General features: G+C 41.1%; 1 protein-coding gene across 1 annotated transcript in view; it reads right to left on the reverse strand.

Annotated features, from left to right (window-relative positions):
* dst (dystonin) overlaps positions 1-24520 on the reverse strand; it is a 120246-nt gene that overhangs the window by 56678 nt on the left and 39048 nt on the right. The window contains exons 10-39 of the mRNA XM_065959701.1: positions 19433-19599; positions 19198-19310; positions 18923-19029; positions 18706-18825; positions 17656-17751; positions 17415-17542; positions 14547-14640; positions 14303-14457; positions 13733-14201; positions 13512-13640; positions 13294-13371; positions 13030-13191; positions 12584-12688; positions 12292-12387; positions 12078-12203; positions 11818-11970; positions 11577-11731; positions 11367-11493; positions 11076-11259; positions 10250-10407; positions 9978-10156; positions 9727-9865; positions 9439-9632; positions 9178-9340; positions 9001-9084; positions 8697-8804; positions 8496-8594; positions 2062-2208; positions 276-364; positions 74-182 (exon numbers count right to left, since the gene is read on the reverse strand). Of these exons, the coding sequence (XP_065815773.1) occupies positions 74-182; positions 276-364; positions 2062-2208; positions 8496-8594; positions 8697-8804; positions 9001-9084; positions 9178-9340; positions 9439-9632; positions 9727-9865; positions 9978-10156; positions 10250-10407; positions 11076-11259; positions 11367-11493; positions 11577-11731; positions 11818-11970; positions 12078-12203; positions 12292-12387; positions 12584-12688; positions 13030-13191; positions 13294-13371; positions 13512-13640; positions 13733-14201; positions 14303-14457; positions 14547-14640; positions 17415-17542; positions 17656-17751; positions 18706-18825; positions 18923-19029; positions 19198-19310; positions 19433-19599 (4233 nt within the window). The remainder of the gene's footprint in view (positions 1-73; positions 183-275; positions 365-2061; positions 2209-8495; positions 8595-8696; positions 8805-9000; positions 9085-9177; positions 9341-9438; positions 9633-9726; positions 9866-9977; positions 10157-10249; positions 10408-11075; positions 11260-11366; positions 11494-11576; positions 11732-11817; positions 11971-12077; positions 12204-12291; positions 12388-12583; positions 12689-13029; positions 13192-13293; positions 13372-13511; positions 13641-13732; positions 14202-14302; positions 14458-14546; positions 14641-17414; positions 17543-17655; positions 17752-18705; positions 18826-18922; positions 19030-19197; positions 19311-19432; positions 19600-24520) is intronic.

Genomic DNA, 24520 nt, shown 5'->3' on the forward strand with positions numbered 1-24520 from the left:
TGGCACTGTTTCATAACACATTATAGGACAGAAATGCAAACCACACAGTAGAAGAAACAGCCTAGAGCCCAACCTCTTCTGCAGAGGACGTCTGATCCGAACAATGTTGGGAGAGTTCACTGTACGCCTGATTCAGCATCTTCAGCTGCTCCTGGGCCTTTTCTCTTTCCTCTTCCGTCATCCTGTGAGACACAAAGACACAAAGTATGAGCCTGAGGCTGCTCAAGGTGGACTAAGTCTTAAGTGCAGAGCGGGACAACAGTAGCTTGACTTACTTGTCACTGTGTTTGTTCAGCATCATTTGGGTGGCTCTCAATGCTTCTGCAATTTGTTCCTTCTTAGTGACCATTTCTTCCACTGACACCTTAAACATAGAATCATAGTCCATTAATACATAACCTGTGAAATGTATCTCTACTTTGACTGTATGATTACATTTCTAATTATTATTATTATACAATTTTGTTGCCACCAGTGTGATAATAGTAAGAAGAAACAAAGCTCACAAATGATCACACATTCACACACACTCAAATTGTTATAAAACATCGCATTAAGGGTTTTCTATTGACTTTGATGAAATATGTTAAATGTAGATTTTCTTTAAATTGATAAATACTTTAAAAAAAAGGAATGTAACATCCATACAGTATGACACAAAATACAAAAACACTCCGATAGAACAACTCTGCAGAGACTCTAAAGTTTGTTGGATTTCTGTTATGTATGCGATAACGAGGAGTTGATTCATCTCCGTCGTTATTTTGGATTTCTTTTGTCTATTGATGTATTTCGCAGCTTTGAGTATTTTCCATTCACTTTAAATGAACGGACAGAAAATGAGGAAAACTTTCACTATGTTCAGAAACTGAATAAGAGAGATGTTTTCAATGTGTCAAATTATAATAACTTAGAATAAGAAGTCCAAAGCTGTCATTATGGCATTACATTTGTTGATTTTGATATTTGTATCGATAACATTTTTCTGGTTTAATAAAGGTTCAATAAATACAAATTAAACAAACTATGAGATTAATATTACATTTTAAAATATATACTTTTTTTTTTAGCAAAGATAAACCTTACTGACATATATTTATGTACTAAACTCAGAACACTTTCTAATTAATACCAATAATAATAAAACTTTTCTTTCATGCTGCTACATTTTACTTGAACTGTGTTTGTTATGTTTACAAAAAATATCATCTAGTGCTTATAGTTGATAAAACAGCACAAGCTTCACTGATTACTCAAATGTAATAAAAGAAAAGTGTGATTAAGAGGCCTGATAGTTTGCTCTTACACTGATTATTGATACATTGTTTATCTCAATATTTGACACAGGTCTGAACTGGCAACATAAATGTACAACATGTACACAAATAGCAACATCGAAAATAAGAAATGTGCCAGATTTTGCCAAGTACGCAAAAACTTTTGAAACAAGACAGAGTCTGAACTCCTTTTTTAGTCTCTTTCTAATACGTCAATTAGTTGGATTGATCTTAAAAATTATTAAACTGCTAGTTGACGCTAATCTATCACAACTAAAATGGTATTGCATCGCTAACTATTGCTATTACACATCAGGGAGATTATACATTTAAATCCTAATTAAGTAGCATAATGTCAGCTTTGGACTGTATGTGGAGTGAATGGTTTATTAGCCACAGGGACAAACATGGGAAATATATTGTGTTACTTCGATAACCAGCTGGGCTGATTGTTCTGAAATATGAGTGCTTGTGCAACATGTGAGTCCGTTCATGAAATCAGTAATAAAAAAAAAAAACTCTCATTGGGAGATAAGTGACAGGGGGAAACATCAGATCTGATAAACTAATTAGAACCCCTATAAATAAAATGAATAGAAAGTAGACAGTGATTCTTTTATTATTATAAATCAGGCACTGTGACACCAAATTGCTGTGATATGATTATGCTAGAAAAATACTCTTCACCATCAAACCAAAAGCATTGTCTCATGTACAAACATATGTGGCAGGGTATGAACAACAAGACACAATGAAAACACCACAAACAGCACATGTTATTTACCTGGGGCTTATTAGAAGCGTCTGTGTTGGCATTGCTATCTTTCTGGGCATTTCCACCATTGTTTGAAGTCTGTTTCACATTGGACATCCAGTGCAATAGTTTGCTAACTTTATCACCATGCTCTCTCTTCTCCTCATCAACAGACCTCTAGAAATTCAAACAGATGAGGGGGTTTGACAACAATGTTAAATCTGCTTAAAGAAAGAAAGCAAGCGGCAAATCCTTAAATGGTGGGATACCTAAAAAAACAAACATTTTAATGAGAGTTTAAACACCAAAGCTCAGATATCATTGTAAGATGCATCAACCACTGTATGAAGAGATGTGAACTGAAAAGATTATTCAACAGTGAAGTCAAGAATGGTAACTTCACAGACAAACACAAACTCTTTTTTTTTTTTTTTTAGTTTTTGCTATGTACAAGCAAATATCTACAACTGCTTATTGCTTATATGCCCAAATATGATGAAATGTCGATTTGGCTCCAAAACCATGAATCTTTATGGCCTCAAGTAACCTTAACCCCGTGTGGCAGTCGAACACGCTTCTCTCGAGCGCCTCCCTGAATGCGATTCTTCTCTTGGTCTTTGGACAGGTGAGGCTTTTGCTGAGGAATTTCTCATCTTTGAGTACAGCGGCAGTGGCTTTGTCAATCAGGCCGCTCTGGATGACCTCCTCAAGTGAGACTCTGTCATGAGTGTCCGGGTTTATCAATCCTCCAGTCAGAAGCTGGAATTCAATGCAGCGGAAACCGGCATCCTTTGGGAAGAGATTTTCCTGAACGGCCTTGGAAATGGACACGGCCTTTGAAGTCTTGGGATGGATGATGCCATTGTACGCCTGCTCAAACTGTTGGAGCTGCTGGCTCAATCCCTCGTCTAATAAACCTCTGCTGAGAGCATCCGAGAGAGGAACCTTCTCCCCAGAAGCGGGGTCGCAGATTCCTCCAGTGCAGGCCTGGGCCTCCAACAGGCGTAGCGCTGTGTTTCTATCGGTAAAACCCTGCTGAAAACCCTGAAGTATTGATATCCTCTTCCTCTGATTGACGTCCCAAAGACCAGCGATTGGGCTGTTTACATCTTCCACAACGACCATCCTTGAATATATGATGTCTGCGATCTCGTAGATACTGAGAAGCCCGCTGCGGTAGCTCTCGAGCTCAGATGCTTCGAGGTACCTCTGACTTACTGCGGACTCTAGACAAAGTTGTCGGCCACTTCTGACATCAGCTATGAGGTGACGTGGGCTTCCGTTGGTGTCGACCGTTGACTTTTCCTTCCACTCACTTTCCTGCTGTGACAGAAAATGGTAGATCCTCTTGTCAATGTGTCCCGCTTTGTAAGCTTCGTAAGCTGACATTTCATTGCCAGAAGTGCTGATGACAACAGAAGCTCTATGGCAACTTGTGGGCGAGTTGATTGTTAGATGTCTCTGACCGAATGGGAAGAGAAACACACCGCCGTCTACATCAAAAAGACAGGTCTTCAGTATTTCTGCGTAGTATGCTTTCTGTCCAGTGTCAGGGTTGTGGAAACCTTTGGGGTTACTGGTTGGATCATATAGACCCTGTAGAAACTCTTCGTTCAAAAGACCCTGGTCAACAGCAATGCAAGCCGGCACCCTGACGCCGGTCTCTGGGTTGATTAATCCTCCAGTTGCTACCTGGACTTCAAGGATCTTCTTGGCTTTGAATCTATCCAGAATTTTGCTCTCCATAGCTTGAAACACGGACAGCTTTCGGCCAGCATAAGCGTACCCGCTAACCGCTTTCTCTGCCTCCATTAGTTTATCTTTCAAGCCTTTTTCTATGATACCTCTCTCCAGGGCCTCCTCTACCGAGTGCGTTTGTCCCGTGGCCAGATCCGTCAGGCTTCCCGACACAGCCTGGGCCTCGAGAAACTCAAGAGCGTATGTGTTAGCTAAGAAGCCTTTCTCAGCAGCTTCCTGGAAGGATATCTTCTTTTTACTGGACTCCACATAAACCCCAGCAATCGTAGTTGGTTTGCCAGTGTACTGAGCGAGTGAGGCCTGCACCTCTTCCATTGTGATGAGGCCCATCTCAAACTTCCGCAAAATCTCTTGATCCAAGAACTTAAATTTGATTAAGCTTTCAATATTTGTGTTGCCTTTGGTTTCCGAGAACTTTTGAGAAGTTGAATACACCGCACTTAGTTTGTCTTCCCTGTCTGCTTTCTTCTCTGACGTGCTAACACCGTCACATGTTTCGTTGATCTGATACGTCGTCGTCCGGATGACTCTGTGTATTTTAGTCGCCTGTTTGTCTGTCAGCCCACACAGAGCCAAATATCCCTGGGTCGCTACAGCAGTGGGCTCTTCGGATTTGGTCTGGCTCGTACTGGTGACATTCTGCGTTTCTTTTTGGAGCACAGTGGACGTTTGATTACTAGAGCTATTCAAAACTTTCTTTGTTGGTGAATCAGGAAGGCTTGAATGAATCACTTCCATTTTGTCTTGTGTGACTTGTTTCTGCACTTCTAGAGGGTTTTCTCTCTCCTTTGTTGATATCTGTAGACATGACATGGAAGATCTCTTTTAGTTACAGAAGGTTATTGTTCGCTGTTATAGATAACCAGAAAAGCTAAAGCTTAACAATCAGTGAATTATCTTTACTTCATCATGACTACGATATTGTGTTGCAGTACCGCTGAGCTAACTTCGTCCTTACCTGTGAGAAAACTTTCATTTTGAGATCCTCGTCCTCCCAGTTGCATTTTGGACATCGATATAAGGGAACTGCTGTCTGCATTGCTGCTTGTCCCATCTTCAACAAAGCAGCCTCGTTGTCTTTCCCATAGTTCATCATCTGGTTCTCAGCCTTCATCTTGACCCCGAGCGTTGAAAGCGTTTCCTTCAGACTTTTAATCTCTTTGACATACACATCGATTTGCCCCTGAAGAGATTTTGCCTCCCTGTCCTTCATCGTCAGTTTCCGCTCACTTTCTGCCAAAAGCTGTTGCATCTTAGCCGACTCGTTTGACTGCTCATTGCGCTGCTGAGTGCTTGTTTTTGAGCTAAGTTTCAGCTTGTCTTCCTCAAGTTGGGCGATTTGCGATTTTGCCTTTGAGAGCTCAAGCTCAAGCTTTGTTCTGTCTTGCTCCAGTTTGTCCATTTTGATCTGCAGCTGTCGGTCTGTCTGTTGTTTTGTTTCAGCCGTGGTTTGATGAACTGTTACCTGTGTGATGTCTTGTTTGAAATACTTGTTCACCAGGTCTGCCACTCCTGCACTGTGCAATTGCTGATTTGAATTGCCACTTTCATTCAAGATTTCAGATTGCAGTAAAACAAGCTTTTTCTCTATTTCCGTCTGCACCAGCATCAGCTGCCTCTCGTAGCCCTCTTTCTGAAGGTCTAGTTTGTTTTTTAACTCCTCTAACATTTTCTTGCACTTCTCAAGTTGATCCTCCATCTCCTCGGCCTTCAGCTGCAGATTAGAGTTTTCTCTTTGCTTCTGTTCAGCTTCTCTTTGAGCTCCCTGAAGCTTTTCTTTCAGCGTTCTGACTTCAGATCCCAGCAGGATGTTTTTCTCCGCCGCCTCCCCTCTCTCCCTCTTAAGGATCGTGTTTTCATGTTGCAGATTTGATCGAGATTTGTCAGAATTCGATGTCGCTTCTTTTATTGTCACTTTGGTTCTCTGAAGCTCAGACTCGAGCTGCGATATTTTAGATTCTTTGGCTCGTCTATCTTGGGTCTCTTTCGACAATTCCTCCCTAGTTCTCTGCAGGGAAGAGTTCAACTCTGACATTTTAATATTCAAAGATTCTAGCTTCCTCTCTGTTGCTTTCTTGTCGTTCTGGAGTGAATACATCTCCTGCTTTAGGTCCTCTATAATTTCCTCTGAGCTGCAGCTTACCCCTTTCATACTGATCTTTTGATTAAAAAGCTCATCTTCTAACGCCTGGACTTTGTTGCGATGTTTTTGACTCTCAGCGGTTTCTTTTTGCAGTTCTGCGTTTTTTTCCATTAGCGTCATGTTCAAATCATTAATTTCAATGTTTTGCATGTGGATCTTTTCATTTGCAGAGTTCCTCTCAGCAAACACCGACTTCAGCTCTAATTTCAGATTGGATATCTCACTCTCGTAATTGATCATTTTAGAGTTGAATGTTTTGATTTTCTGCTGCAGCTCGTTCATGTCCCTTACCTCCTCACTGTAATCCTGCAGTTTCATTTGGAGCTCATGGTAGGTTATGGATTTCCTATTTAGTTCCTCTTCAATAATTCTAACCTGAGACTTGGTGCTCTCTGCCTGAGACTGTAAGATTTTAACTTGCTGATCTTTACTGTCCATTTCCATCTTCACCTGATCGAGTTTAAGTCTCGCGTTCTTCAGATTATTTTCCATTTCTGTATTCATCTGCCTCAACTCGTCTACCGTTTTCTGCAGCTGTACAGCAACTAATTCACTTTTTTGAATTTCTGCCTCGAGGTTCTTGCATTTGAGATGCGACGCCTGATCGGATCTCCTCATCGAGTTATTTTCATCGTTAGCCGCTTGAAGCTGCTGTTTCCAGCTCTCTATCTCGCTCTTTAAGGACTTGATCTTTTGCTCGGAAAATGATCGTTCTTTTTCCAGCGACTCTGTTTGGCTCTGAAGGCCTCTTACGTCACTATCAGACGAGACGTTTATCCTCGTAAGCTCGTTGCATTTAGACTTCAGCTGATCTATTACGGCCTGCTTTGAAGTTACCTCCTCTTCCAAGTTGTTGATTTTAAAAACATTGTCCTGCTCCACAGAGCTTTTCTTATGCAGCTCTCCTTGTGTGATTTTCAGCTGCTCTTTGAGACCTTCCACCTCGGTGCTTTGGAAAAATGTGCTTTGCTCCAACGAAGACTTTTCTCTCTGGAGAGATCTGATTTCCTCCTGAAGTTCATAGATGGATTTCTTCATGTTCTGTGCTTCCTGCTGGACATCCTCTATTTTCTGCCTCATGGTACTCCTTTCATTTTCCATGTCCATCTGCAGTTTCTTCACCCTGTTATTGCTGTCATCCAACAGCTTTTTATAACTTTCTGCTTTCTCTTCAGCCATCTCTGCCTTTTTCTGCACCAAGTCTAGCTCCTCCTGTTTCTGCTGAAGGGCTTCTCCCATCTTTCTCTCATTTTCTCTAACTGCAGATAACTCACTGTGAACTGTCTCTGATACCACAGAGTGGACTTCACTTTGCAACTGTTCCTCAATGTTTTCCTCAATGTGCAACAACCTCTGAAGCTGGGGGCCTTGTTTTTCCTGATCTTCATTTGTTTTCTTTAAGATGTCCTCTAGGTTTGCCTGAGTGAGCGCCCACTTGGCCTCTAACTGCTCTATCAGCTGTTTCGCATGGCTTAATTCCTCGTCGCTGGCAGCTTTGTCTTTAACTGCTATGTCTAACCTGGTGCTATACTGCTGAACGTCATGCTCAAGTTGTGATTTCTGAAAGGTTAGATCGTCAATCGTCTTCTGTTGTGTTTCCACTTCTCCTTCCAACCCTTCCAGCTGTTCTTGTTGTTCAACCAGCAGAGCCTCCTGGTCCAGGATTTGTTGTCTAAGTTGACTAACCTCTACTTCCCCTTCAGCTTTCTGGAGCTCCATGCTCTCTGTCCACTTTGTATTCTCTGCTTTGTCATTAGCCTTTCTGTTCTATAATGCAAAAAAATATGTCATCCACTTTTTTTTAAAAGTTCAATCCATATTGTAAAAAAGCATGAAATTCTTACTTCTTACCAGAAAGCTGCAGAAATATCAAACAATCCCTCCAGGAAAGTGCAGTTTCAAGATCGCCTGATTTTGAAATTGGCGATATTTTGCAGGTTTAACGCTTAATAATAAGGAATCTGGTTCTATAAAAAAATTTTTTAAAGTACTTGTCATTGATTTGATCAGTGTCTTTACCCTCAGATTCCCATCTTATGACACTTTAAGAAAATTTATCTGAGACAAATACATCTCAAAACAAATATGGACACAAACTCCTGGAGAGGCTGCATGTCTTGTAGAAAGTTCTACATGAGAAAGACTTTCTGTCGAGGAATAAAAAAGTCTCTCTCCTCCCAGCAGGTCACCATCACCAGCTATACTCATAAATATTCATGCACACATGCATTTCCTTTGCTTCTTCTGGGCACTGAAGCAAAGATCTCCAGTCAGGACGAGCTGACCACAACAATAAAGAAATACGACCCTTGGAGGAATTAAAGAACTTATGGCAGAGAAGGCTTAGAAAAACATTGTCTGTTACTTCATTATTTAATGAATTTAACAATGAGGTTAACATTTTGAATGCAAACCAGAAGGTCTAGGAACCATGCAAAGAGAAAATGTACAATCTAAAGCATCCATATAGCCCCCACAAGTCTAAAAATGTGCTGCATGAGCCACTGTAGTGTATGGAAGCAAGTATGGAAATCCATGAAATATTCAGAGATGGTTCTCTCACCTCCTCTTCTTCCGTTCTCTTCAGCGTCTCACTTGCAAACTTCACATACTGCGTCATGAGGGTAACCAGAGCAGTGTAGCGTGTTCGGAGATCCATGAACTGTATGACAAAGACAAAAAAAAGAACACAAGTTTGTCATTGAGATGTGTTTTACTTAGAGCTCAAGCCTCCAGTCCTGAGAAAATGTATTAACCGTTTTACCTCCTGCTGAATGGAATCAGAACAGCTCTGCATCCTCCGTTTCTTCAGAGGGGATTTGTGCTGGGAGTCGACCATCGCTCTGAAGGTCATCAGCTGAAGTTCATAATCCTGGAAAGAGATGTGAGAGGTTACAAGGTTGTTTTCCTTCTCAGGTGAAACCTAGTTTTTCAGTTCAGAGCGTCATTTGATCCTTGCCCAACAAAGCTGAAGTAAAAATTACACAAGTTGCTTAATGCACATATTGTAAAACCACAAGAAAGTTTAACAAGCATCGGTAAGAAAAAATGTTGAAAAAACAGTTTACCTTAATGGAGGACGAGTAATGCTCAGAGTACTTCTGACACTCGTCAATTCTGCCTTGTTTTTGTTCGATTTCAGCGACAAGGACCTGAAAAAAAGCAAATATTTTAAATACATATTTAGCAATCCAAATAAATGTAAACTCTTTGTCTTGTTTTCAAGAGCTGAATCCTTGTTGTACCTTCTGTGTGTTTAACAGCTCAGCCAGCGCCTTGCTATCTTCAGGTTTGTTTTCTTGGGCCTTCAGCTGGGATGCTTCCATTTCTCTCACCCATTCATCGAGATTACTGAAGGAGTCTCTGTAGTGTTTCAATGATTTGCCGATACCATCCAGGTCCCTTAGCCTGAAATTGAAAAGTTATAGTCCATAGAAATATTCATACTTATAATATTTGAATACAATTATTTAAACTGCATGCTTTAAGAAGCAGTGAACACTGACCTGCTGTCAATCTGGGAGTGAATGTTCTGCCATCTCTCACTCAGCTGATCAGCCTTCTCCTTGTGCCAGTCCAGGTCAAAGTCACGCTCGTTGTGCGCCTTGAACATGCGTTCGCTGACGACTCGTGCTTTCTGCAGCTCGTCCTCCATGTCATGAAACACCTCCTGCTTCTCATCGATCTCTGTCCGCCATTGCTAAAAATCACATAGAAGGAGAGATGTCTCAAAAGTGAGCTAAGAAAAAAGTTTGCCGAAGTCGGTGAAATGTTGAATCTGACATTTAGTTTACCTTCAGTGTTGAGATGACCGCCTCAATGGACTTGACATCAGAGTTCATGGCATCTTCCTCGTAGAGTTTGGACTCGTAGGCCTTCACAAGCGCCTCAGCACTCTGACTGTGCTTCACCACCAAGCTCACTGTTTTCAGTCTGCAAAATAAGAGAACCCCCATTAAATTCAGTTTTTAAATGCATTTAATAAATAGTCGAAATATTGAAAAAAGTCACTGTTTCGACTCTTGCACAAAGAAGTTAGGCTTACTTGTCCATATAAATGGAGGACATGGAGTACACTTGGCCCATGCTCTGAACGAGGACGGAGAGTTCAGAGGAAAGCTTCGGCACTGAAGGAGAACCTGCAGCCTGTCTGAGGAACACCTCACACTTCTCCTTCATGACGTCAAGGTCCCCTCTCAATTTATCCAGCTCTGATGTCTTATTCTGCAAGGTAGCATGGAGAAAATCACGATTTCAGAAACACCACGGCTGAGGATTTCACAATTTGTGAGTGATCATTTATACCGAGATGGATACCTCGTGTTCAGTGATGCGCTGCAGGCTCTGGTCCAGGTCGTCTCTCTCCAGAGGCGTACGGAGTTGCCTGATCAGGTGTTCTTCATGAGCCTCCAGATGCATGCGGAAGTTGCGTATTTCTGAGATGTAATGGTTGTACACGGACTCTTCGTGTTCCTCTGTGTAAATGAGTACAAACAATCCAATTAGAATATCAAACACATGTGACTCTCAAAAGATTACGGGAAAGTTTTGTTGAAGCTAAAACTAATAATCATTTTTAAAAATCACAACAATTTAACAGGTGATACTACAAGATAAAATAAAAAGAAGTGTTAAACACACATTTGATTTCATACATAAAGTAGCAAGACAAATAGTCACCACTAGATGGCATCATAATCCTGTTGGCAAGGACCTGATGCGGTTCAGCTAAGTCATAGCACTTTGTTCACTAATTAAGCGTAGACATGCACACACTGTTTTTTAAAAGATGAAAAGTTAATGTGGAAAAGAGGAGGCAAGTAATATAAATTAGTGTTCATAAATATATCTGTGTCCGGGTTTGAATAAACAAACGTTCTGCAGTACTATCAAAATACATTAGTATTCTAAAAAAAATGTCCTCTCCTCTATTTTGCATCTGTGGCTGCTCATTCAGAGCTACGAACACCATCTCCATAGAAACTTGTTTTAACAAACAAAACTCTTAAAACAACAAAATTCCAAATGGCATTAACTAAAGACTAACAGGCTTAAGGTCCATGTGTTTCCCTCTGGATGTTTTTGTTCAATTTGCACCGGCAGGTACTAGTTTACAGGGTCAGAAAGGGAATGTGAGCCTTGCCTCTTTCTGCAGATCTGAGCAGTTCCTGGTAGTACTCCTTGCAGGCCAACACATCTCTCTCTAGCTGGGCGCAGTCTGCAACCGTGAATACCTCGGACTCCTCGCTGTCCTCCAGGTACTCGTCAAAGTGGGACTGCAGGTTGTTCAAGACCTGCTGATGCTCACCTGGCAACATGGTCTTTATCTGTTTGGGTAAGAGGGATACATGGGATATAAAACAACCTGAACCTTATCATCATGATCGATCATCAGCTGGGGATCTAAAAGAGCGAAACAGTAATCCAAACATACCGAGGACACATTCCAGTTGCGGATGGCTCGTATATCAGCCATTAGATAATGCCACGACACCACACTCTTCATGTTGATGTGGGAGTGGTGCCACAGTGCCAGGACATTCTGGTATAACTGTTCAGTTCTGCAAGGAAATCAAATCAAATGAACCACCCATTTCAGTTTTGCAGGGATTATGCATTCCAGTTCCAGACACTAGCATCTCACCTTGTTGCCATATCAACAGCCTCTTTGTTTGGTGGAGGCACAGTGAAGCAGACAGAGGGCACCATGGCTTCGTTCCCGGCTAGATTGATGACCTTCCACTTTGCCCGGTGTGAGTTATTGGCCAACACGCACTCATCATCCTTATAAATGGTGATCTGAGAAAGACGTCACAAAGGCACGGCCATGTTTGAATCTTTCAAATCATACTGGGATATTATGGAGAAGAGGGACTTCTGTATACCTCTATCTGTCGGTAATCACAGATGGCTTTAACAGGGATGGAGGATCTCACAGGGCTGTCAGGGTTCCTGGGTTTCAGCTGCACGATATTCTTGGCCCTGCCCACTAATCCAGCTACAGTGCTGCGGTACTGAAGAAGCTGCTCTTTCTCCTCCTAGGGACACACCCAGCAAAAAAAAAAAAAAAAAAAAAACATGTCTTTTTTTTTTTCCTTTTTTGCAACAATCTCCATCTGCACTCACTCTTCATGTATCTGCTTACCATTGACTCCTGAAGGAGGTCCTCCAGTCTGTGTAGGCTGCTCGTTTGATCGCAGCTGTATTTTCTTTGAATGGCATCTTGCAGGTTCCTAAGGTAGTCTAGGGAGTCTTTGGCATCACTGAAATACTGCACAGAAGAAGAAGAATGATGAATTAGAATGTGTGAGACAAAGCCAATTTTTACAGACAAAAAAAAAAACAGCCAGCGGGCTAACCTCAAAATAAACAGCATTCTCCTTGAGGTGTTGCTCAACGCATGCGCAGAGCTGTAAAATCCAGCTCCACTGTGTCTGCATGGCAGCTCTGTATGCCTGGAAGACAAAAAAAAACAACAACATCATCCAGGTATAACAGCAGGAAAATTACAGGGACAAGATGAAAAGAGCTTTTGATTATAGCAGCGATGAATGCAGGGTGGAGACACTCCTGCTATTCTAAAAAATCATGACAATAATTATACTGACCGCAGAGCTTACAATACAGGGAAAAAAAGCACGCAGGGCTTACCTCAATAGTGAGCCTGGCGGGGTGGTTCTTGATCAAAAGGCGTTCTGCCTTGTCCTGCACAGACTTGATCACTTCCTCCTTTTCATCCAGCTCCCTCATCAGGTCCTGTGGGAAGAGATTAAACCTTGATATCTCTATCATTCAGTCATTGTAAAGAAGCATTCTTTCCATCATCTCAAAATATCAAAGATCTTTTCTTTCTTTTTTGCCATCAGGGCCTCACAGCTTTTCTGTCTGAGTACGAAAGGTGTGCAGAGTCAGTGACATCTGCGACGTTCTTTTGGGTTCTTGTGCTTTGTTCTTATGTCTGCTTTTGCTCCTTTCCTGAGATTGCTGTTATGTTCCATATACAACCATCCCTTGAATAAGCCTCTGTTTTTCTGTCTGCATTGAGGATTTCACAGATTAAGTAATAAGTCAAATAATAAAAAAAACACCTAACTTACAGCATGGTAGTCTCTTTTCTTCGAGATGCCGTTGTTGCGATCACTCCAGTCGAAGGCAACCTCCTCCTCTTCCTTCTCATTCAGCCAGATGAGCTCCTGAGTCGCCTGTGACACAAAGTCATGCAGGCTCTCCAGGTGGCTTTGACGCTCTCGAGAAGAGCTCTGAAGAAGAAAAAAAGGGGAAAACGTGAGTTTAGCCTACAAAACTCACATGAACAGACACATTTTACGATGTAACTTTAAAAAGGTAAACAGACCACTTACCAACAGCCTCTCATACAGCTTCTCCAGCTTGTTCAGTTTGTCTGAATAGGTTAGTTTCAGGGGCATGTTCATCTGAATCTGAGAAAAGACAAACAGTTTTTTTTCTTTTAATTTTATGCAACTGCAGCAAAATTTAAGACAAAAATTGAGTTTAAGATTATTTACGATCGTTTATAAGATTATAAGATAGAAGATTCAGAGATACCCAAAATGCTTACCTCACTCAGTTTGGCATCTTTAAGACTCATTTGAAATTCTTCGATGGCTCTGTGCACACTTTTGTGGCTGTCCAAATGTGTTTCCACACTCGGCAAATCTGATCCCCACTCTGAACGATCAAGTGTCAGCTTAAAACAAAAGAAAAACAGATTCAAATACTCAGCACTCTGCAGAATTAAAGCTACAGCACATTAGAAATCACTTTATGCTGATTACTCACCTGTATCTCTTCCACCCAGTTTAGGAGGTCCTGAACAAATTTCATGTTAACCTCCTCTTCTGTCATATTGGAATCGGCCAGCGAGGATTTCAGTAAGGGCTTGCGGATCTGCATGTGTTTCAAATGCCTGAGGCTGCTCGGGTCCATGCCGCCACCACTCCCCATGTAGCTCTGGACCGAAGAAGGCTGCATGCCGGGGGTCAAGGCAGGTGTCAAGGACGGGGTGAGGCACGGTGTAAGGCTAGAGGTGAACGTGGATCCAGGGGTACCTAACCCCCCTGGAGTGAGTGCAGGAGAAAAGGATGGTGTCAAGCTTGAGTTGATGTTCTGCGAGAAACCAGAGTTCAGGCTTTGTGTGATGCCGGAGATCATCATTTTGGTTTGTTCTGTTGTCAGCGTGCGGCCATGGCTGTACACAGACGAGCACTCGGCTCTCAGAGATAGCAGGTCATCCCGGAGTTTTGATACCCTGTGTTGAAAAAGGACAAAAACAATTTAGTGAGTGAGTTCAATTCAAATTCATAGCAAATTAGTGATTGATTTTTTTTTGCAAGAGGTCACGCTCTGTACCTTTGGACAAGCTGGTCTGCAAAGGGGAACTTCCCATCCAGAAGAATCTGGATGTCAACCACTTGTTGTCTGAGGATGTTTTCACACTCCAAAAGGTAGCCAGCAATCTCTGCTTCATTAAGAAACTGGATACCAGACTCGAGACGTTTTGCATCCTTTGAGAGAATAAAAAGAAAGGTATTCAAAACTCTGCACGATGTCATCACAGCATCTATAAGTCCAACAGAGTCTGCAGAAAACTTACAGACTGCAGGGCAGTTCTTGCCAACGCCAGCTTGTCCTCTCCATAAACACAGTCCCGTTGGACCCTGTTGGCAATCTGCTGCAACATTTCCAGCCTACCAAACACAGAAAGATTACATTTTTTTTTAGCAAAAGCAGTTATCACTTAAGTTGAAAACAAATGAAAATCTTCACAAAAGTCAAGCACTCTGTCACTTCACCTGGATCCAAAGGAAATGTTGTTATTGAGAAAGACTGAGCTGTTCATTCGTAAAGGCTCAGTGATGATGGTGTCATTGGAAGCGAGACTGGTGAAGCTGCCGTTGCTAACAGACGATAACCCGCTAAAGTAAGCCATCCTTCTTCACTATGCTGCTACTCCGAAGCCACTCAGGCTACAGCTGCTACATTTCTTCTCCTAAATATCCATCTGTAACGACACAAGCCTCGCCCTAACCTTGACAGTTTGACTGCAAGCTTTTGCAGAGCTTACTGATGGGGCGGCTCTCACCGTGCTCTTATTTATAGGGCCATCCAGGTGAGGAGCGTGTAAAATGAATCCCACCCTGAAAATAATTTTGCTGCCCTCAGGGGATGAAAATCACACAGCAGGTTGAGACAGTACACCTTTGTACACGTTGAGACTGTACAAAGCCCTGCCTCTCTGCTATAATGGCTTTTTCTGCCAGTTTTTACCACACCCAACTTTCTTTAATGCTGTAAATACGCCGTGTTTATGAGGGAGATGGTAAACTGAAACAATGTCAACAATGTGCAAAATATGAAAATTGATGTTCCTTGGAAATGAAATACTTCCTGCAAACAAACATTGGAAAAGGAGCTCTGAAACGTGACTGAGCTTGCCATGAGAGAGACAGACACATCAATAAACAAAAAAAAAACATCTTTACTGAAACATGCAGTGACATCAGATTAACCTTTCTTTTAAGTAAATAGATCATAGATTTGTCCTGATTTACTTTCTAAGCTGCAGTTCATGAAAGCGTTTTGTTAAAAAAAAAGATTCCTTTGTTTTTGTTTTGCCTAGTCTGCAAATCACTTGATCCTCTGTTAAAGCAGAACAAAACCTCTTTTCATTTGCAAAGTAGTAGAAGTAGATGTGCGGTAAATCTGATTAATACATTAATCAAAACTGTGCACAACACCTCGGAAATCCTGGTACCAATCAAAGAGAGCAAAGGTTAAGTGAGGGGATTTACACTCTCATTTTAAAAATCAAACCCAGATCCTGACGCCCAGTGTTCGGTTTCAGTAGAGACGTTGGCAAGCCTGCAATTTGATGCTGGTGCACGCTGCATGCACCAACCTCAGGAGTATTATGCTGACTCATGTAGCATATTTGCTAGTAGGGTTATCACGAAACCTGAGTTTTAAACAATTAATGATACCATCTGTTTCGATACCGCAGCAACAAACATACAAGTCCTAGGCAACCTGTTATTGGTCATTTCTGTTTTTTAAGGACCAAAAATTGCAGGGAAACTCCAGCACGATGTCTAGATTTCACAAATACACTGGCAATGCTGAGGTACATATTTGTGCACTTTAAACAGTACTCTCCTTCACTGGTGGCAGCTTCAGATAAAATAATGACTGAAGAGCTGAAGTATTTTTAAAGCTTTGGTACTTTTCGATACTATCTATCATTAAAATAACAGAGATGTATCATTTTCATAAATGTTCTTTTGAAAGCATTGAAAAGCTTTAAAGGTTTGTAAAATATTGTGACAGCCTTAGTTGCTAGTTGACACAATTACAGTATGTTAAGCGTTTCACATAGAAAACCAGGACAAGTCTACATTACTTTTTTCTTTACAACCTTGTATGTTGCCCCAAGCAATTACACGTTTTGTCATATCCTTCACCAACTTTGCGTCTCTTAAACAGTGTCATAAAGTTGTAACCTATAATATTGAGCTATTAAGTCTCTATAGATCAGCCCTTAAACTGTAAAGAGCCACGCCTACCCGAGGAGAGAGAAAAAATCAGTCCCACAATCTGCAGGAAAGTTCTGCAACACTCAAAAAGGTTGTAGCAAGCTACAAATGCAAGATATCAGCATGTCGGAAGAAATTTAAGGAAAAGTAATTGAAATTTAAAGGTCTGTCTCATTGTCCCTGCTCTTTAATAATCATTTTTAAGAAAAGATAAATGGATTTAAGCTTGTCTAGCACTTTTTTAGTATGACTACTCAAAGTGCTTTTTACACCGCAGGTCACACCTACACATTCACACACTGATGGTAGAGGCTGCTGTGTAACTTGTCCATAAGTATTCATACACATTCCGACTTCGCTGACGCTGCAATGGGAGTAATCTTGGGTACAGTGTCTCGCCCGAGGACAACATGTGACTGCAGGAGCTGGGGATCGAACCCTTGACCTTCAGGTTGTGAGATGGCCAACTATACTGCTGAGCCATAGTCGCCAAAATGACCATGGACAATGGATTCATCAAGAAAAATCATAATCCAGGTCTTGCACATTTCAGCTCATGCCTCCACAGATTGTGGGATCCTGACCCTCACTAATTTGAATGTGCAGTGTTTTAATTGCCTGCTGATGCCTGAATCCTGTTGTTTTCGATGCCTTCTTAAAGACTTTGTTTTCCATTTAGTTGCTTGTATAAGTTATAACTGGGCTCTTGACCCTGGTGTCTGTGCATCCCACCACTTTGCAGCCTTTAGACATGTTTCTGTCTCTTTCTATCAGGCATAAAGTGATGAGAAGACCCCTTCATGCAATTCATAAATCACTGAAGAGCAATGACTTGTTTTTTCATTTGTTGTGGGTGGGATTTAGATGCAATCTGTCTCCGTTATGTTGAACCAAGAAAGACAGAGTATTCATGTTGTCAGGCCTCCACATACCTTTCAACCTCAGGCCTCAGGCTCTTCTCTCTTTCCAACATGGCAACAATCAATTTCCCCCATTCCTTTTCCACATCGTTTGGATGATGACCCTGGGGTAACTGAATACGTCCAAACTCGATCCACATCTGCAGACATACCGCAGAAGAAGACAGAATTGTTGTTACTACAGTGTGTAAAACTGCAATTATGGCAACGTGTGATCAAAGCCACATGCTTCCTCTGGTTTGCATTTGTGTACCTCGAGCATTTTGTAGAGATCCTGGATTTTTGTCTTCTCGTTCTCCTTCAGCGGGATTTCATTTTCTTTAAACTGCAGATACTGTGTATAAAGTGCCTGAGGAAAAGAGGAGGAGATTACACACACATGTTAAAGTCAAACTTTATTTATAAAGCACAAATCATACACATGGAATCACAATGGGCTTCACATTAAGCGATATAGCACTTGCTATACTATATACATGTCTGCAAATACCTTCAGAATCAGAATCAGGGTTTATTGCCAAATACATTTACACATACAAGGAATTTGACTTGGTGTATTGGTGCTAAATAATTAACAAGGAAATAAAGCAGAACTAGCAACAACTTAAATAATACAGAATAAGAAGCTATTACAATATATAAAATAGAATTTAAAAATGTAAAAAAAAATAAAAATTAAAAATTAAAGATTAAAAATTAAAAATTAAAAATTAAAAATTAAAAATTAAAAATGAACAATGACCAAAAGGTGCAATGTAGGAGCTGTGCAGTGGACTTTGAGAAAAAATCTTAGTGTGTGTAACTACTCACAGAGTGCATGTAAGGAAGATACATTTTTAAAGTCCAGTGGGCGTTGATGTAACGCATACAAGAACAGTTCAGCATACTTGAGGTACATGCATATGCACATGTACTCAAACACACTTAAAGCTCAGTCATAAACTGATGAAACAGGTAGGGTTTATAATCTGCTTTTAAAAGTGCTTTTTTTTTTCTCAAGAAGAGATATTAACCTGGAGAAATCTCACTGCACGTGTTCTTTCTCCCCTTGTCTTTGTAACGGCTGCACCAAAGCTCTTTCACCGTTAAAAGCTATTGACTTCTTGCAGTAAATGGACTGCTGCCATCTCATACCCTTCAACATCACTTTAAGTCTCAGTTACAGCAGGCAGACTCTGCACATGGGCTATTTGAAGCAGATAATTATTGATGCTTTATGCATATGCGAAGCTAAAAGAATGTGAAGGCTTGGGCTTCACTTGTGCAACATAAAGCTTATAATACTGAGTAAATGATTCAGTACCTTGAGTTCCACAGGGTTGTTTGGGAATGATCTATCTGACATCATGGCCACATTGTGTTTGATCCACTGGCTGAGGTATTTGATCATGTTCTGGTACTCCACCCATTTTATATCGACATCCTGTTCAGAGAAAAAACGATCACCATCATTAAAGCACTCTTCAGCACTTTCACTCAGATTGGGTGGAGTAGCTGGTGGACCGGTGCCATCAACTTACATGAGGACTGATTCCATCAACGCCATCAGGTACCTTGGGGAAGGCGTCGTACAGTGTGGAGACGTATGTGATGACCGATTTCTCATCGGGAGACTGAACGTCTACGTCTGATGAGAAAGGTAAATGTCAAAGGTCAGAAATGACATGATCTTAACTCAGAGGAAATACTCCTCAAGCTAAATTCCAAGTGCCTCTCCCCTGATTTATCTCCACAAAGTTTAAAAGGAGTGTGTTTTTTTTTTTTCCAAACCAAACATGACTGTGTATGTCCTCACCCTCAGGGTCCAGCAGTCTTGCCACCCCAAGCTGTTCAGCTACCCCAAATGCATGCTCTAGATTTGATCTGTTGGTCTGTGCCGACATGCGGCTCATGTCTATCATGTCGGGCCTGAAATTGAGAGAAAGAAACAACAGTAAGGCAGGGAAAAGTAGATTGTAAAAAAGGGAAGAAAAAGTGGACATAAGAATTATATAATCATGAAGCAGCTTTCTCTTCTGCCGTTACAATACCTGTATTTATGAATGATGGCGTTAAAAAGCCTCCCATCCCTCCAGGAGGTGGTGAAGTTGTCACACCGTACTCCCACATAGCCCTCTGTTATCTGCTTGGACCAGAGCAGCAGCCTTTCCTTGGCTGTCATGTCCTCGGACCCCCCTGTCACATGGATCTCCGAGATCTGCATGAAATAGAAACACAAGATTTAAAATAATTAGGGACTGTTTTCATTCAGAGGCATGAAGTAAATAGGTCTGTAAAGAACATTTCATACACTGAGGTAATTCAAAATGCTTTCAAGGGTAATGAAAGAAAACAAAGGGGCCGATAGACGATTAAAATTAAGTGGAGTTAAAGATTTTAAATGCAATGAAACAGCAAAAGTCCAGACAAGAGGTGCATAGTTAAAAATAATTACAACAATGATTCAAAGTGAGTGTAAAAATACATATGCAGCCATCAGACGGTAGAGCCGGCAGTGTAGAAAAGGAATGTTTTTTAGCTTGGACTTAAAGGTCAGAGTTGAGGCTTCAAGTTCAAGATCTGTGCTGCATGACACCAAAACACCTCTCCATCATGTTTTGTCCTTACTCTCGCTAGAAGGCCCAACCCAGAGAAACTGAAAAATAACCCTGTGAAATTAAGAATTCACCATAACTACATGAAAACAATTACGGCCACTCCTCAAAAGCGATGCAATCTAATGCACCACCACAAATGAGTTTGAGTTTGTGCTCTAGTCCGACCTGTGGCCCCTTTCCTGCATGTCTGTCCCCACTCTCTCTCTACCCAATTTCAGACTCTGTCTCTGAAACACTCTGTCCACTGTCCATAAATGCATAAAAATCCCAAAAATAAAACTTAAAAAAAGAACTCAGACATCAACTGACATACATGACTTAATTAGATGCAAACCTTCTTCATCTGTTTATTTTACAGTTCTGTTTGCATATCAAACATGGAAAATGTCAGCAGGTCACAAGTGGGAGTTACAATTGTGTAATGAATTACCCAACACTTTACAACATGTTATACTGATAATTAGGCTGACGTCGAGCTCAAACAAACATGGCCACTTCACAGGTTGAGTCCACAGTGTTGTTGGCAGGCCAGGTTTAAAGCACATTTATGACATCTGAGTTGAAGTTTCTATTTACAGCTATAACAACAAACCACCAGTTATACTGATACAAGCATTTAAGACTATATTCTTCCTGTTACCTAAACCATTGAATGCGTTTGACATGGAAGATAATCAGAGCAAAGCAGCAGAGAAATAAAGAGTATGTTTTATACCAACATCAACTCATCAATATGGGTTTTTCCCAACAGGTGGAATTTAGTTTGCATCCGGGTGATGTGAGTCATAGCAATTACAGAGATGAACAGAAACAAAACAGAAACAAACTCTGCAGCTAAAACAAGCTTAACAAAGACAAAGTAACACAGTCATAAAGAAAAAAAGAGAAGAATCCGTCCACAGACCAGCCAATCAAGATTGTATTGTTTCCAACACTGGACAATATTCTGGAATTAAATTAAGAAAAAGAAGGATAGGATTTTAACAATACCGCTGATACAAAGCGGTTTTAAGTCCTTAAGTCCGTCTAAAACTATAATACGATGACTATTTCAGCAACGGAAATGTGTCAAACACCAACCGATCACTTCCGTCTGGAACAAGTCTGTTTCCAACAGCACAGGTTGAAGTTTCCAATACAACATAAAAAAGGACAACAAATTCAAATAAACTGAGATAAAAACTCAATCAGACCCCACTGTCCCTGTGTCTATATTCTAACAATAGTTTCAGATCTAAAATTATGCTGGAAACCAGGTGATACCTTTTGTGTCAAACAAACTGTAATGTGTGATTTCTGGGTTATTGTTTGCCAAATAATAACTTTGAATGCAGACAGAAGGACATTTAAAAAACCCACATTGCCACATTCAGTGAATGTCTTTCAATATGAAGCCCCCTTGAGATTTCAAAAAGCAAAACAGCAACAACAAAAAGGAGATGAAAACTCCTGATTCTCATCAGAATTCAGAGCACTGACAAAATATTGTTCAGTGATGAGCAGGCACGTGAAGACTGCAGTAAAACCTTACTATCCAACAGATCCAGACACATTCATTATCTTTTCCTAATTGTCTTTCCTAAAGAGAGACAATGAGATACATGATGTGCCCTCTTATTAAGCCAAATCGACATTCAAACAGTTTGTGGTCAATCACTTTCAAAAGATATTTGTTAGTTTAAAAAGTAGTAAAGTGAGTTCACTGTTTTGAAAGTTGATGTTGAACAGGGAAGAGATTTTGTGTTATCAATAATGATGTCCTTTTTTTGTAAACATATAAAAGTATGAATGATTGATATCAATATGATACAAAGTCTATCACTGAAGAACCATAACCCTGTTCTTACTCTGTAAAAGTCTGGCAACAACTAGACTATAAACAGGTTTTATAATGTGCAGATTGTCAAACAAAGCCATTACAAAACACAGTATTTAGAATCATCATTACAAAACACAGTATTTAGAATCATCATTACAAAACACAGTATTTAGAATCATGTATAAACAGTGAACAATGTGCAAGAAGAGGGGACGAACAACAACTCTATACAAGTAAACAGTTCAGCAATCAATCCTTAACTTGTATATTTCCAATTCATAACAAATGTTATATCAAGACACTTTACAAAAGAGCAGGTAAAAGACTGGACTCCTTGTTATATTATCTATAAAGACCCAACATGAATCAGTCATGAGCACTACGCAACATTTAGCAAAGTTAGTGACAAGGAAAAACTTCCTTTAAGAAGCAGAACCAGACTCAGGATGAACATCTGCTGAGACTGTGTTGGGCATGAAAAATGGAATAGAGAGAAGAGTAGAGACAAACAGAGCAGCAGCAATGAATAGGTTGGATTTATAGTTAACCCGCAGTTAGAGACAAAGTTTTAATTTCAATACATGCACCCACTTCAGTGTCTGAATGAGCTACTGAAATCACTAAAACAACACGCCTACTAGACAACAGCTGTGGTGAGATCATTTAGATAATGAATCAATGACACAAAAATCAGAGCTATTCTCTCAGAGAGCTCTTTAGGAAGAACGTGCGACTTTTTGATCGCCCTTGAGCACCAGCGACATCAAAACCAGAACAAACAACAAACTGCTGTTAGGCGACACCTCCTCTATTCTGAAGCCTCCGCTCTCCTCCAGCGACACACCTCCAACCCCCCTTCACTCGCGTTCACACGAAGGCGTTATCAATTAGAACGCACCATAATTAACCACAATTAAGCACAAGCGGCGGAAAAAATGTTCTCGGCTCGCAGCTGCAATTGCCTGTGGTCTGCATTGTTGTGTTAGCATGCTAGTGTTAGCACACTTAGGTTAGCTCGTAGCTTCAGTTATGTTACATTCAAATAAGCAGTAAGTATGTTCTTCTTCTTCTCCCCCTGTCCTTGACTGAAACAGCTTTATACACAAGGCCGTCCCGTCCATGTAAACACGGCTCTGACAACAACACAGCCAGCGGGACTCGAGCTTCTCGCGCATTGTACACAGTCATGACTCAGAGAGACATTTACAGGATATACTTGATTTCTGTTTTAGTTATGTGTAATTGTGTTGCACATTCTGCCTTTAAAATGAATTTCTGTTTCTGCTGATGCTGTGCAACTTTTTTAAAAACCAAGAGTGTAACGTTGCGTATGCACATTATTCAATTGGTAAACTTCTGATCCGGTTTTAACAAAAATGTCAACATACTGTTCCTGTCCTAACATACATTTAAGCAGCATAAATAAACAGTTCAGTCTGGTTCATCTGATTGCGCGCACAGTCGTCTGTACAAGTGAGGCCTGTAGTTTAAATTCTTCTTAAGATGTGGGAGATGTTTTGGGGTTATTAAGTGTCTAAAAACGGCTGTGAACTCACAGAAAGTAGCAACAATGATGACATAATGCTCAATGAACAATTGAACAAGAACAATGGACCCTTCTGATGGGGTCTAAAATTATGTAATGAGATAATTAGATTAACAAAAATGAAGACCTGTTGCTCTAAATAAATGCCTTACTTTATCAGATTGTTTCACTCTCGTGCTTAACTTCCAGCTTTACAATGTTGACTTTACATCCAATAAAATCTTTTCATGATCTACCACCAATCACACCAGCATTGTGTATTAACAACACGTTCCTCGTTTACCTGGTGTTGACTTGAAATACATTTGGCGGGAGCTTGTCGATGTTCTTCGTAACCAGAGCAGGTGATGGTCCTCCGTCTCCTCCTCCTGTTCGCTTGAGAGCCCAATATAATCTTGGCAAACCTTTCCTCGCTGCCTCGTCTGTCGTTAGCCCTCAAAGGCTGTAGCATGTGCTCCACTGCTCCAAAGCTAACGGCCCTCCTTAGCTGCCGCTGGAGCAGCTTCTTCACGAGCAGACCGTCTTTAGCCGAGGCCCCTCTGGAGGTCGTGTTAACACATCGAAGCTTTCCTTCCACGGTGGACCGGCTTCTATCTCTGTCCGTCTGCTCTGTGGAAGTCCTTCCCGACCTGTAAGCTACCCTCTTGACATGAGATGGATCACAGGGATCTCTGAGGATTAAAACGGGTACCTCTCCGACATAAACACCTCGGCTGATGCTTTCTTGCCTGGATAGATGTTTCTCCACCTGTGGTTGCACTTCCAGCAGCTTTGCTTGGGACTCTTTTGTGTTCTCGACTGGGTCGTCTTGCCGCTCTTCAATCTCCTCACTAATGGCATTGCTTGTGCAGGCCTCCCCTTGAGGAATCCTGAAAGATTCACCGAGCTGAAAGTCGGATTTCCTCTTCTTTCTTTGAAAGTAGCGGCGGCCTTTGAGCTCTCTGGAGTCGGGCCTCAGTGGAGCTTTCTTGGGGTCGACGTAGCATTCCTCCTTAGGGCCCCGAACACACCCACAGATGTTTCCCATGGCTGACAGTCATACGGTCCCTTACCCATCGACAAATTGCCAACAGCGTGCTGTGTTTAGTATCCAAAGAGCACAGCTTGATCAGAAGAGCAACTATCCCACTGACAGAAAGCCATTTTCACAGCAGGC

This window comes from Labrus bergylta, chromosome 10, assembly GCF_963930695.1.
Source record: "Labrus bergylta chromosome 10, fLabBer1.1, whole genome shotgun sequence".
NCBI classification, from domain to species: Eukaryota; Metazoa; Chordata; class Actinopteri; order Labriformes; family Labridae; genus Labrus; species Labrus bergylta.